General features: G+C 31.1%; 1 protein-coding gene and 1 long non-coding RNA gene across 3 annotated transcripts; both read left to right on the top strand.

Annotated features, from left to right (window-relative positions):
• Positions 1 to 211: 211 nt before the first annotated feature.
• On the top strand, positions 212 to 559 carry LOC103500476 (glycine-rich protein 23-like). The gene has a single exon (XM_008463780.3). It carries the CDS (start codon positions 212 to 214, stop codon positions 557 to 559), a length of 348 nt encoding a protein of 115 aa, XP_008462002.1.
• Positions 560 to 6110: 5551 nt separating this feature from the next.
• Positions 6111 to 9331, top strand: LOC103500477 (uncharacterized). Of its 2 annotated transcripts, XR_007821499.1 has the most exons (3): positions 6111 to 6413; positions 7348 to 8324; positions 9034 to 9331. It is a non-coding gene; the product is annotated as an uncharacterized LOC103500477 (long non-coding RNA). The 2 variants fall into 2 exon arrangements; XR_540093.3 differs by having other exon boundaries at positions 6111 to 8324.
• The last annotated feature ends 2772 nt before the right edge of the window (positions 9332 to 12103 follow it).

Here is a 12103-nt window from a genome sequence, read left to right as displayed (position 1 = left end):
AGAACCAATGAAATTGAAACGGCACACCAAAAACCAAACCCAGCATTTAAACTCAAAGCCAGGCAGTCAGCATTGGCTCAGCATTTAACCTCTCATTTACTTCTCTCAACTGTCCCTCAACCCCTTTGCCCTTTAAAACCCTAAGCTCACACTTCCATTGGCCAACAACACACACAAGTATAAGTCTCTTAGACGAAGAATTAAGAAGAAAATGGCCAAATTGTTCATGGCTTTGCTTTTGGCTCTTATAGCCACTCATGCCCTAGCTAGACCTATTACGCCTGGCACCACCTTCGACGACCAAAAGAACTTCCTCACTTATGGTGGTCTCGGTGGCTACTCTGGCATTGGCAGCAACGGTCTCCCGTTTGGTGGGGTGGGAGGTGTCGTTGGAGGAACTGGCCCCGGTGGTCTCGGTGGTGGCCTCGGTGGCGCTACTGGAATTGGTGGACTTGGAGGCTTGGGAGGTGGAGCTGCTGGTGGACTCGGAAGCGGAGTTGGTGGAGGTGCTGGTGGTGGAGTTGGTGTTGGCGGTGGTTCTGGTCTTACTAATCCTTGAAGTTATTTTAATCTCGTTTTATTTCGACTCAAAATGTTGTTAGAGTGAAGTTTAGTTATTTTGCCTTAAGTGGACTAGTATGAATCTCATGCATTTGTTATGTTTTCTTTCTATAGTTCATGAAAATTTCATTAAATTTTATTGTTTGATGGTGTGTTAATTGTACGTTGTTGGTTAAGTTGCCTATGTTTTTGTTAGGAACAGATCACTAAAACGTTTCAATTGAGAATTAACCTGATTAATCAATAAGAATTGAGAACCTATAATCACATAAAATATTGTCAATCAATACCATGTCTCAATAATATTGTCACACAATAGCGTAAGACGCTGGTCAACATAATTCATCGGTTCACATAAAATATATATTTTCAACTTGTTATAGTTAATAGATTGATTCTCTTCCATCCCGCTTATTATAAAAATAAAAATAAAAAGAACAACTTTGTCGGCATATACCATACCATGGAGTGCTTATTTAAATTTGTTAATAAAAAAAATTGTCAAAAATAAAAAAATGAACAAACTATTTATATTTTATATCGAAATCAAGTATAATAAGTTTTTATTCCCTTGTAATTGTTTTTTTCCCTAAAATGTAAATAATTTGTATTTTTTTATTATTCACAAAAAACACACTTAAAAAATGTGGTTGTTCTAAAAATAACTAGAAACAAATCAAATATAGCATTAGCTATTTTCCTTTTAACGTGTTATCTACTCCAATAAATATATTGATCTTTTAAAATAATGTACTCAAATATTTAAGCTTGAACTCTATTACAAGACTTTGACCATAAACTGTTCCATATATTCTAAATTAAAACTACCATAAGATCTATCCATAAGGAAAAGAGAGAGAGAGAGATTGACGGCGAATACCACTCGATAGAGAGAGACGTTGAGCATTGACGATGTACGGCATTTGGCGATGAAGTCCATGTTCGGTGTTCTCAGTGTTTTCCGGCGAAGAGAGAAGGCTATAGCGTTTTTTGCGTTTTGGGTGTCTGGTTTCAGTAGGGTCCTTTCGGCATCCTCATGGTGTGGTTCAAAGGCGGTGCTGGTGAGCAGAGACGTTGGGTTTCAATGGGTTTGTAGTAGTTTGCAGTGGGTGTCCGGTTAGAGGAGGCGGTTTCCAGTGGATTTTGGGTCTCGGTATTAGAGGCAGTAACCAGCACATGGTTCTCTCAGTTTCTTGATGTTTGATCGACGATAAAGTCAGGTTCAACGGTAGAATTACATATTGCATATTATTTTGTTGATATCTGTAATTTGTATCTTGATATTGCTGTTAATAAAATCCCTCAAAGTTGGTTCTCACAGTGGATGTAGACCGAATTGGTCGAACCACTATATACCTTTGTGTCATTTATTATTTTATTGCTTACTTTATAGTTATCTGGCTATTGCGTTCTTGGTTGGTTTGACGTTGTGTTCTCTGGTTTAGTGCAGGAAATTATACCAAGTAGTTGGGAGCTTGGTATAGTCATAACAAGTGGTAACAGAACTTGGTGGTGTTTATTCCCAACAAGTGGTCGTATCAGAGCTCAATTCGATCCAAAAATAATTGGGTTTTGTGTAGTAGTTTGCAGTTGCCATATCGTTGGTTTAACCATATTTTTCGTAAAGATGACTTGAACACGGTTTGAGGTGTCTAAGTTTAATGGGAATGGTGACTTTTCTCTTTGGAGCTGGAAAAAAAGATTATAGTTATTTTGGTTCATAAAAAGTAGCTAAAATCTTAGATGAAGGGAGCCTTCCAAAAATTATTACAGAAAGTGAAAGAAGAGATATGAATGAAATGGCCTATTCAACGAACCTTTTTTATCTGTCAGATGAAGTGCTTAGGCTAATGGATGAGGCTACTACTACAGGGGAGTTGTGGAAGAAGCTAGAAAGTCTTTACTTGACAAAGTCCTTGCGAAATAAATTATATCTAAAGGAGAAATTCTTTGGATATATGATGGACCAAAGTAAAGGCTTAGAAGAGAACTATTGAGAAGATTATAGTGGATGAATTTCAGAAGATTATAGTGGATCTTTACAACATCGGTGAGAAGATGTCAGATGAGAATCAATGAGTGATTCTTTTAAATTCATTACCAGAAACATATCAAGAGGTTAAGACAACTATTAAATATGGTTGAGATTCATTGACCATAGATATACTGTTGGATGCCTTGAAGGCTAGACATCTCGAAATTAAGAAAGAACGTATAGATAGAGAGTTACTGATGGCCAGAGCAAGAAGTGACAAAAAGAGCTGAAAAGACAAAGAGAAGAGTTTCATGATGAATTCAAAGGGGGAAGCTAGAAAGTGTTTCCTTTGTCATAAAGGACACTTTAAGAAACATTATCCTTTGAATAAGAGCAAGGAAGTATCAAGTAGCAAGCATGCAGCTTAGACTAGTGAAGCGAATGTTACTAATGGGTATGATTCAATAGAGGTCTTGATGATGTCTCACAGGGATATACAGGATGCTTGGATCATGATTCAGGGTGCACGTATCACATGACTCCTAATCGAGATTTTCTAGTTAACTTTTAGAAAAATAATGGGGGAAAAGTCTTATTAAGTGATAATGGTACCCGTGATGTAAAGGGAATTGGTTGAGTTCAAATTGTAACACAAGATAGGATGGTCAGAATGCTTACTAATGTGAGGTATGTTCCAGAACTCTAATGTAATCTAATATCTCTTTGTGAATTAGATAGATCAGTTTATACCATAAAATCTGAGAATGGAGTTATGAAAGTTACCAATGGTTCTTTGGTTAAACTGAGGGGAACCTTGAGAAATGGTCTGTATGTTTTAGAAGGTACTGCAGTTTCAGATAGTGCTGTTATGACATTAGAGCAACAGAAACAACAGACAGTTGATCATGTTGTGACAACGGTCAGAATCGATTCTAGAGTATGGCCATCAGACAAAGGTTTAGATCTATCTAGTGATCGGTCACCATTAGTTTCACAAACAGAGGCTACATAATAGTCTTAATTTGATGATTTACAGTCTCAACAGGCGAGGAGTTTGATTGATAAGGGAGTTTGCAGTGACAATATTGCATCTAATTCGAAGAAACAATGGAAGGATGCTATGAAAGCATAGTTGTTCATTTTGCAAAAGAATCAGACATGGTCATTGGTTCAAAAGCCTCCTATTCAGAAACTCATTCAAACAAAGTGGTTCAAGCCAGGAGGCGACAGTAAGCCTAGGTATAAGGCTAGGTTGGTAGCCAAGGTTCTTCCAACTCATAGGTTTAAATAGGGTCTTTTAAAGAAAATAAAAAAGCAGCAAAATATTTACATTCTATAGAACAATTCCAAAAATGAAAAAAGCTCAGAGGCCCACCGTGTAAAATACCAAAAATGTCCCGTCAACCACGTCGTCAATAATGCCCGCGTAATATATTTGCGATTTATACTCGATCGTTTAGATATAGTTCAATATATACACGATCGTTTAGATATGGTTCAATATATACATGATCGTTTAGATATGACTATAATATACGTGATCGTTTAAATATGGCTACAAGGCGATCGTTTAGATATTGTTATAATTTATACGTAATCGTTTAGATATGGTTACAACGTGATCGTTTAGATATGGCTACAATTTATACGCGATCGTTTAGATATAGCTACAATTTATCTTTTCAATTCCATCGTTTTATTTTGAGTTAGGAAGGAGACTTAATGGACCTAATGGACATATTACTTTGGGCATTAATGGACATATTACTTTGGGCATTAATGGACATATTATAATGTATATTAATACATTATAATATAAAGTTTATATTTTAATTAGACTTTATTATATAAATTATTATATAAATTTAATTTTGGATATGATTCAAAATTGAATTACGAGAGAATAAAATATTTGACTGAGTTCAAATATTAGTTTAATGTGAATTAGATTCATATTAAAACTATAGGTTAAAATTTAATGTGTATGTGATACATATTAAAACTATATGTTATGAGAGAAACTTATATTTGAATACAATTCAAATTTTGGATTAAATTAAATATAAGATATTTAATTTAGAAATTAATTAATTAGAGAATTAATTAATAGTTTAGTTTAATTTGATTTAATTAAATTAATTCAATTAAAACTATAGTTTATTTAAATATGATTTAAATGAAATATTAATTAAATATGATTTAATTAATTATTAAATTAATTGATTAATTATTTAATTAAATTAAATTAATTATTTTAATATATATTAATTTAATATTTATTTATTAAATTAATAGGGAATGTGGATGGTTTTCCCACATTCCCATTTATTCTTTCAACTTCCCACTTCTTCCGTCTGAAGAAGAAGGAATTTTTGCGTAACAAAACAGAAAGTGATTCTGCGACTCTCTCCCGTTCTCTCTGAAAAAAAAATTATGTAAAGAAATTCCCTTAATCCAATTTGGTTCCCACAAACCATCTCAATCAGAGAATATGAAGGTTTCTAAGTGGTGGTACCCCAAGTTGGTGTTTGGTAGATTCAGAGTCGTCAATGAGAGTAAGTTCTTCTTCTCTGTATTTTTTTTCTCCAAAGCATGTTTAGCCATGGAAATTAGTTTTGTAATTTTGTCAATGAATTGATATTTTTTAAGGTTCCAATTAAAATTGGGTCTCTGTATTTCTTCTGTTGTAAAGGGCTTTTTATCCCTTCAATAATAAGAAACATCGTTCATATTACAAATCAAGTTATGACCATCGTTCTTAATCAAAAAAACACAAAGTATATGTAATAATAAAAAAAATAGAAACATCACCCTCCTTCAAGTACCACAACAATCTTAGATAACTCCAAACTCAAAGTTTTACCAATTGTTATTCTCAACTCCTTGATATCTACAAACAAATGAGAATAGCATTAAAACTAAGAACTTTTAAGTATAAATCAAATAATGCCTCAAATAAGCTAAAACTAATTCATAGTCTAAACTTGCAAGAAGAGATGAATAACATAATGTCATACTTTTTAGCTTAAGTTAGTGTTCAAGATAGGTTTAACCAACAAGAAAAAAGAATTGGGACTTTCTAAAGGTAAACAAGAATAGCAAAAAAAAAAAAAAAAAAAAAAAAGCACAAATAAAGGAAATATACCACATTAAAGTGCTGTGGACAGACATGAAATTTATATGTTTCTATAAATTGATGAAACCAAAATATATAAATTGTAACAAAATAAATTTAGATTCAAGATAACCCTTCTTAACCGACTGTATACACATTTTATTTTTAGCAGTGAGCATTTCTTAACATACAAACAAATTCAAAACCAATGGTGTGTAAGCATCACATATAACCTAACCACTACAAGAAAAATGACATCCTATGACAGTTCATTACAACCCAAATTGAAAGGAGAGAAGGAAAAAATGTCATAAAATGTCAAAATTTGCGTTTTTGGCGGGAAAAAAACATTGTTTTCAGTTTCTAATTTTCGGTGACATTTATTGTCATAAAAAGGTAAAAACATTAAATAATTTATTAAATAAATTTTATTTAAATTTATTAAAATAATATTCTCCAAACCTCACGCAAATCCTTTCTCAAAGTCTCAAAATCCTTTACTCAAACGTCACGAACCATCAGAACTTCTCGCCCACCATCCCAGAACTCCTTGGTCACTGTTGGAAAGTAGGGTTCGAAATATGAAAGTTGAAATACGAAGTGTTCTTCTGACCTTGAGTCTCCAGCCTACGTTGAGGAATCTATTTCCATCTTCATCAAGAATGAGCATCACTTCGTCCTCGATTGCGACTGTTTCTCGCACTTTCAATCTTTGTCGCTTGATGCTGCGTTAGACTAGGCTCTATTGCATGAATTCTTAAGGTACGATTTTCGTCTATATTTCTCCGATTTGCTTCACGATTGGCTTGGTAAACACTGTAATCATTGTCGGTGAGAGAGACGAGAATTTGAAAATATATTAACCACTTTTTAAAATTTTTTCTGGGTATTTAACTTTCACACAACTTTTTATCATTCTGATTCATAAACCTTTCTAGATATTTAACTTTCTGCTTTGTTTTTTGTGTTCCCATTCCCACCTTTTCAATTTGGTTCCACTTTGGAGATTTTGCTTTTTCATCCACACATTCTTTGTGGGGTTTGTTTATTTTAGAGATTCCTGATGTTTTTGTTTTGACATTGTTCTTTTTTATTTCATATGACTTCGTTTTGCATGATTTGGTTCTTCGTTAATAGGGATTTCTTTGGAGTATGTGGGATTTCACTTCAAGATATCGTTATGTTTATATTCTCCTCATCTCTAAGGTTTAATACTAGTAAAATTTTAGAATGGATGTCTAATAATGTGCACAATATTTGTTATTCTTGTACTTAAAACATCGATTCCTTTACTGTATACCTGCTTTGTGAACATACTATCACTCTCGTTAGAATTTTTTGGGTTTTTGGTGCTGAAACTGTTGACCCCACATCAAAAAGACAGTTTTAATTATTCCTTCAGTCGCAAGGCCTGATTAAAACCAAACTTTTCTTTCCTTTATTTATTCATTTTGTGTGTTCTGCTTTGATTCTTATTTAAATCAAAGTTTGGTGAATGACATTTTTTTTAGTTCCAAGTAATATAATTGGTTAAATTGTTATGTACCCAGTTGGGGAATTTCAGTTCTATCAAATATATTGACTCTGCTGATTATGATGATAAAAAATTATGTTTGAGGGTCTCAATGTGGTGAAACTTACCTAAAATGTTCATGGATAATATTTTTTTTGTTCTTTTTATTTTCATTACTTCCAGGTGGTGGTTAAAAAGCAGCAATATCTGGGAGAATTCATCTCTAAATGTGCTAATTTGGAGAGAGTTTTCTTTATGTTGTGACTTGACTGGTAGCTCATTCGTTTGTATATTGTAGAATATTAACAAAGTTGATTATGAAAGAGAGGAACACCTTTTCTTTCTTTTCTGTATTGTACAATATTAACTTGCATTCCTTGGATTTGACTTTAGGATGCTTTTATTTCTTAGTAAGCTTGAAACGTATACATATCTTTCTTACTAGCTTCCGATTGCACTTTCAATTTCTTACTTGTCTTTTTCCATATTCATAATCAAGATTGATTAGATCAGAGTGTGCAACATTTGTTTTGATTCTGAAGATGGTTGAATATTTATTTTGTCTTTTGCTATATGCAATAATTTTCTCTTTAGATTGGCATTGTTTATTCCTTTTCCTTTTCCTTTCTTTCCCTTTCTTACAAATGGGGAATAAAGTTTTAAATGCTATACTAGTATACTTTTTTAGTTTTTCTCTTTTATTATCATATAAATCATGTATTTATTTTCTTATCCCTAGCCCTAAGATTGGGATTCTTAACAGATTTAGCTTTGCTTCTGTTTACTTAAATATGAAACTGTCATCCATGCTATTCCATTACCATTTTGCTATGCTATTTGTCAAGTTTAACTCAGTGCTTGTAGCTTCGAAGTTTAACTCCTTGCATTTAAATAGTCCAAAAAAATAACTAATGAACTGACATAGTTCTTTTCTTGCTAGATTTCTTAACAAAGGAATTCATGTTGATAACTTGTGATGTTTTTTTATTTTTTTTTATCATTATTATTTGTTGTACTTCTTAAGTGGCTAGATGTTAAACCTTGATGATTTTTGTTGTTCTTTGTTTTTATGTTGATTTTTATTGATTCTGGGAGTTATAGCGCTTGAAGTGGGTGGTAACCAAGAATATATGCATCATATGATTCTTCCAAGCTTTCAGGTCAGTAAATTTTAAACAATCTGTTCTCTTCCTGTTATCAATTTGAAATTTTTGGGATATTGGTTTGTTTTTTTTCCTTTCTTCTGAATAAGCGACTTGTTGTCTATACAAGCTGTCAAATTCTATTCTTTTGGTGCCATGGTAAAATGTTATATCTTTGTTATCATCTACTATGGTAGTTTTATGGGTAGTTTTCTTGTTCTGATTTTGCGTGCAAATATCTTGTTATATATGGTTCTAATTTTGCGTGTAAATATTTGTAATTATGTAAGGCTTATTATTGAATTTGGATTTGTTGCTCTGATACTTATCATTATGAATGATGAAATTGAGTACAATTCCACACGTTTTGGTACTATGGGAGAATGATCCTCAAGTTCAATGGCGACAAGGGATTAACATTGGTGTTAACAAGAATAAGGAATTATCTTCAAATGCTTTCTCCTTGATTTCGCAATATGCCTCCTTCTGAAATGTTATTATTCTTAAAGTTTTAGTTTATGTCAAAAAGTTTCTATTTCTGATCAGTTTTGTGCCCAACGAAGTTTCATTATGCTTACGCTGGAAAAGAATTATGTATGTGTTGTGTTGGATGGTGAATGTTTTGTATTAAGTTGACTGGTGGTGTGCATGTGAATGTGTTGTGTTGTGTATGTGTTGTGTATGTGCTGTAACTTGGTAGATTTGTGGTTTGTAAAACTATCTGTAGATCGGAATGTATGCTGCAAAAGCCTCAGTTTTGTAGCATGAATTTGCTTAGTCCGTGCAGACCATAATGGGAAGAAGAATAAACACCATACCAAACAGTCCGTGGATTGAATGCCCCCGTAGGGTTGTGTAGCCATGATTTTAGACCACCATTGCCTTCTTAATATATTGAACATTTGTATGTGTTGTGTTGTTGAAGTGAATGTGTTGTGTTGCTGAAGCGAATGTGCTGCAGTTAAATGAACTGAATGTAAACCTTTCTTATATTTTTATCTTGATAAACCTTTCTTATATTTTTATCTTGATGTGTAGAGTCATACTCTAAAATTTTATTTTGTTTTCTTACTAAGTTTTGCAAGAATCCATATTTGCGGCAATTGATTGATTTATATGCTTTTTTGTAGGTTTGGTAGCAAAATTTTGGTTCAAATGTACTTATTTAAATAGCTTGTTGGAACAAAAACATGTGTGTTCATTCTATCATTGTACAAACCCTTTACCAACAATTGTATAGATATTTCAAAGTGTATGTTAATGTATATATATTAAAGCGTTCACGGTTTGTTTTCATATGGATGTGCTGTATAGTACTTTGTGCTTGAATTGGTTTGTGTAATGGCAGGGCGACAAGAAAAACAGTGATCGAAAAAAATAGGGAAAAAAAACAAAGACTGATTTTTTTTTTTTTTGACATTTGAATTTAAAAAAAAAATTGTCATGGAAAAAGTATTATTGACAGTCAATTAAAAGTCATGGTAGGTGAAATGTTGATAGTTAATCATTGTAATAAAATATAAATAATGATATTTATTATCTGTTATAAAATTTAAATAATGACAGTTCTTATCTTCAAACTGTCATAATATACTTTCCATGACTATTAGAATAATGACTGCAAATAACTGTCACGAAATTTAACTATGACAACGTTTAACTGTCACCGTAAGCCCTTTTTGTAGTAGTGCTTCTCCTGAGTTTAAGGTGACCTCTTGATGACTACTTCGCCTTTCACATTACTCATTAAATTTGTCACAGATCAACATGTTGATATCATAGATAATAAGTCACACTACCTTCTTTACGCTTGTAGCTTCTGTGACAATAAACTCGGCTAATCTTCTGTAAATGCTTTTTGCGACATAAGCCATACCAAAACCCACAAGTGCGTAGAATATATATATATATACATATATATATATCTCCTCAAGAAAAATCTCAATAAGATATTGATACAAGATTCATAAAATAAAGAAAGATCTTTTATCTTTTTAGAATTAAATAACTCGTTAATAAAAGATAATCTCATAAATTGTTTTTGACAAAATTCAAACACAAACTTTTCTATTTTTCTTTAATAAGAAAGAGATAATCTCAGAAGTTTATGATTCCTATATCTACTAAGACGTAACCCTCTATTCAAAACTCTTTTAATTTCTAAGACACTATTACTTCTATTTAAAAATATGTTAATTCTATTAAGAAAAACACGACAAATAGAAATATTTTTTTAAAAAATTAAAAATAATTAAATGATCCACGCAGTCAAAATGATAAAAAAGAAAAAGGAAAAAGAATATCACTAATGTAAAATAGCACACTGTTTACAAATATAAAACTTCCAATGGCTTTAACCCTAGTTTGGATTACAAAAAGTCGAAGAAATTAAGAAAGCAAAAGAAATCTAAGGTAGTGTGTTTTGAATTTCGAAAAATGATTTAAAATTAATTATTTTATTTAATATAGGTTAAAATAAAGTAGGAATGTTAAAAAAAGAATTCCGACAACCAGAATAATCAAAACACATCCAACTTAATCCAATTAATCTGAATTTCTAATATTATTAAAAATATAAAATATAAATGTTATAACTCTTATATTATTATAAACTTTATTTCTAGTTTGTAATAAACATTAGATTTCGATATTTAATATTTGAGTTATTTTAGTTTTATGAAATTGTAGTTATTAATACGTTGTGATAAGTGAATTTTTGTTTTTTAATTTTAATTAATAAAAAATATAGATTAGTTTTTATAAATATAACAAAACACCAAATATCTACGATTCGTATAACAAAATCAAAAAGTCCATGAAGTCGACTATTTTTTTAAATATTATAAGTCTGTCCTTCCTTTTCTTTCTTCTGCTATATTTCTTTTAGGTTTTATGTCAAATCATGAGCTTTATTTTCAACCAATCATAAATCTTATATTATTTTCTTTTTCAAATTGTTATTTGGTTTAAGATCATATTCCAAATATATAAGGAAAAGATCTTGATATACAATATTTAACAAAAATCATTAAAATATTGGTATACGATCGTTTAGATTCGGCTACACAATCGTATACTAAACTTTAATGATATTGGTACACGATCGTGTATCAAATCTAAAATATCTTGAAAAAATTGTTTGAATATTGGTACACAATCGTTTAGATCTGAGTTACACGATCGTATAGCTAAATCTAATTAATGATTGTGACATACATTGTTTAGATTTGGCTACATGATCAAGTACCAAATCTAAACAACCAAGATCGTTTAGATTTGATACGTAATGGTGTAACATTTCCTCCGCGTCGGTTTAGTAGAAGAATTAGAGGCAAATAGACCTGTAGACTTTTTATATATTTTCGAAATTGTTTTATAATGCAAATATTTTGTCGACTTATTATATCCTCGAAAAACCCAAAAATAAAAATAAATAAATAATCAAATAAATAAATAATCAGATAACCCCAATCCAAAAATTAAGAGTTATTGGATTGAAACTCCTAAAAAAATGTCAAAAGAAATATGATATTCCTGACAGAGGAAATGATTTATGTTATCTATTAAAATACAATGTAATCAAATAAAAAAAAGAATTAGGGGGGACGGGACTCTTCCTTTTATTGTCAAAACTGAATATACCAAGTATATAATAATACTTAGATAATTTTAGTATATAATAATACTTGGATATCGATAATAGAGAAACCATATATTATATAATTATATAGGCAAAAATATATAATTATCTTCATTTAGTTATAAAGATGAACTCCAAATATTAAAAAAAGAAATAC

This window comes from Cucumis melo, chromosome 1 (assembly GCF_025177605.1).
Source record: "Cucumis melo cultivar AY chromosome 1, USDA_Cmelo_AY_1.0, whole genome shotgun sequence".
Lineage (NCBI taxonomy): Eukaryota > Viridiplantae > Streptophyta > Magnoliopsida > Cucurbitales > Cucurbitaceae > Cucumis > Cucumis melo.
This window is presented reverse-complemented; position numbering and strand designations above follow the sequence as displayed.

Bases quoted from the DNA above. Each gene is read 5' to 3' on its own strand.
- LOC103500476 (XM_008463780.3), top strand. From the start codon at position 212: ATGGCCAAATTGTTCATGGCTTTGCTTTTGGCTCTTATAGCCACTCAT.